Source organism: Austrofundulus limnaeus, unplaced genomic scaffold, assembly GCF_001266775.1.
Source record: "Austrofundulus limnaeus strain Quisiro unplaced genomic scaffold, Austrofundulus_limnaeus-1.0 Scaffold52, whole genome shotgun sequence".
NCBI classification, from domain to species: domain Eukaryota; kingdom Metazoa; phylum Chordata; class Actinopteri; order Cyprinodontiformes; family Rivulidae; genus Austrofundulus; species Austrofundulus limnaeus.
Genome location: NW_013952454.1, coordinates 2014656 through 2016786, shown reverse-complemented (window position 1 = coordinate 2016786; position 2131 = coordinate 2014656). Strand labels below are relative to the sequence as shown.

Genomic DNA, 2131 nt, shown 5'->3' with positions numbered 1-2131 from the left:
GAATTTAATGGTTCAAAACTAAATTTAAAGTTTTGTATCTGAATTAATTAGCTTTGAAACTGTGACTGAATACTTTCACTTTCAGTTCTATAATTCAGATTTTTGTGTCACATCCTGGTCCTTGAGAAAGCCAGGCAGAGTAATCAAACACAGATCCACAGATTTATGTTTCACTTTGGTGAAGTTTCCCTTCTATATGTAACAGAGTTGATGCAATCCACTGTAAAAGTGACAAAAACAGATGAAGTTATTTTATTGCAGTGATTAATTTTACCTATATGTAGAAAATGTTACATTTACATCACATCATGGATCCATGCTGCTGCTGACTGATCCATGATGTAAATATAACATTTTCTACATATAGGTAAAATTAATCACTGCAATAAAATAACTTTATCTGTTTTTGTCACTTTTACAGTGGATTGCATCAACTCTGTTACATACAGAAGGGAAACTTCACCAAAGTAAAACATAAATCTGTGGATCTGTGTTTGATTACTCTGCCTGGCTTTCTCAAGGACCAGGATGTGACACAAAAATCTGAATTATGGAACGGACGGTGAAAGTAGTCAAACTGAATTTTTTAATAAACCAAAATATAGTTTCAAAGCAAATTCAGATACAAAACTTTAAATTTAGTTTTTTCAAACCAATGCATTCAATTTCAATTTCAAATTCTGCACATTCAGATTCAATCTGAGCAATTCAAATTCAATTCCTGCTGGCACAAGATTTATCCCATAGATGTTTTTCTAAAAAAACTGTTTGGAAATAGAGAAAAAAAATTTTTATACACAGTAATAAACTCCATAATGAACAGTTGTATGGTATAAGATGTTATACAGTATATTAATCCTATCATTATTGTGTTTTTACTGCAGCTGACAGAATTGAACACATTCTTCCTCAAACACATCTTCGTGTTTCCTGCGAGCCACGCCCTCAGCTGGTGTCGGATCCTGTTCATCGGGATCATCACGGCTCCAACAGTCAGGTACTTGGCTTCTTTCCGCTCGGGAGCCAGAATCCGGCGGGTAAAGTGCTGACGAAGTGTGTTCTTGTGTTTCAGGCAGTATTATGCGTACCTCACAGACACGCAGTGCAAGAGAGTTGGGACGCAGTGCTGGGTGTTTGGGTGAGGAGGAACACCATCATTTACCCTCAAACATCTCTGTAACCTCGGGTTATGTTCACACTTATTTTTCTTTTTTGTCCTCAGGGCAATCGCCTTCCTGGAGGCCTTGGCTTGTATTAAGTTTGGACAGGACTTGTTCTCAAAAACTCAGATCCTTTATGTGATCCTCTGGCTTCTGTGTTTGGTGAGATCAGACAGGATTCTTCTTCTGTGTAGGAATAAAGAAATGTTATGTGCGGCTACATTCACACTGCAGGTAGATGTGACCCTCTATTGTTTTTTTTAATGACAGTCTGAAYGTAACAAATCAGACCCAGGCCTTTTCAGATGACGTACTGAATCAGATACATATCTGGGCCCGTATTTATCAAACTTCTTAAGAGTGGAATTTTATTCTTAAGTGTTGAATATTTCTTAGATTTGCTCCAACTCTCAGACTTAAGTGTAAAAGCAAGTTATGAAAATTCTTAAATCTAAGAATGACTCTTACTCTCCCGAAAAGTTAAGACTGCTCCAGAGGACTGTTAAGTGGTTCAGAGTTGCCACTAGGGGGTCTGAGATGGACTGAAGACGGAGATCACAGCTGTCCCCCTCCCCACCTGAACGTTATTCTCAGATATAAGGTGGAAAACAGGTTTAGTCAGAAAAACAAAAGAAAGAAAAGGTAAAATAATAAACACATTTTAAAAAATTGTGCATAATGTTAGATTAAAAGCCAGATACAGCGGGTAAAATAAGTATTGAACACGTCATCATTTTTCTCAGTAATCCATACATACAAAGAAATCAAACCATAAATGTCCAGAAATGAAGTTATTTGTAGTTATTTGTAATAATGTGGAATGGCACAGGGAAAAAGTATTGAACACACTTACTGAAATTTATCTAATACTTTGTACAAAAGCCTTTGTTGTCAATGACATAATGACAGTTATTAATGTTCCTGACTGAAGGGGTGTGTGTGTGTGTGTGTGTGTGTGTGTGTGTGTGTGT

The 2131-nt window shown here is 36.6% G+C and overlaps 1 protein-coding gene across 1 annotated transcript in view; it reads left to right on the top strand.

Moving 5' to 3' along the window:
- Positions 1–2131, top strand: part of ptdss1a (phosphatidylserine synthase 1a) — a gene marked incomplete at its 3' end in the record, with an annotated part of 10689 nt that overhangs the window by 6190 nt on the left and 2368 nt on the right. Inside the window, 3 exon segments of the mRNA XM_014008779.1 lie at positions 885–997; positions 1073–1138; positions 1223–1322. Coding sequence (XP_013864233.1) covers positions 885–997; positions 1073–1138; positions 1223–1322 — 279 coding nt within the window.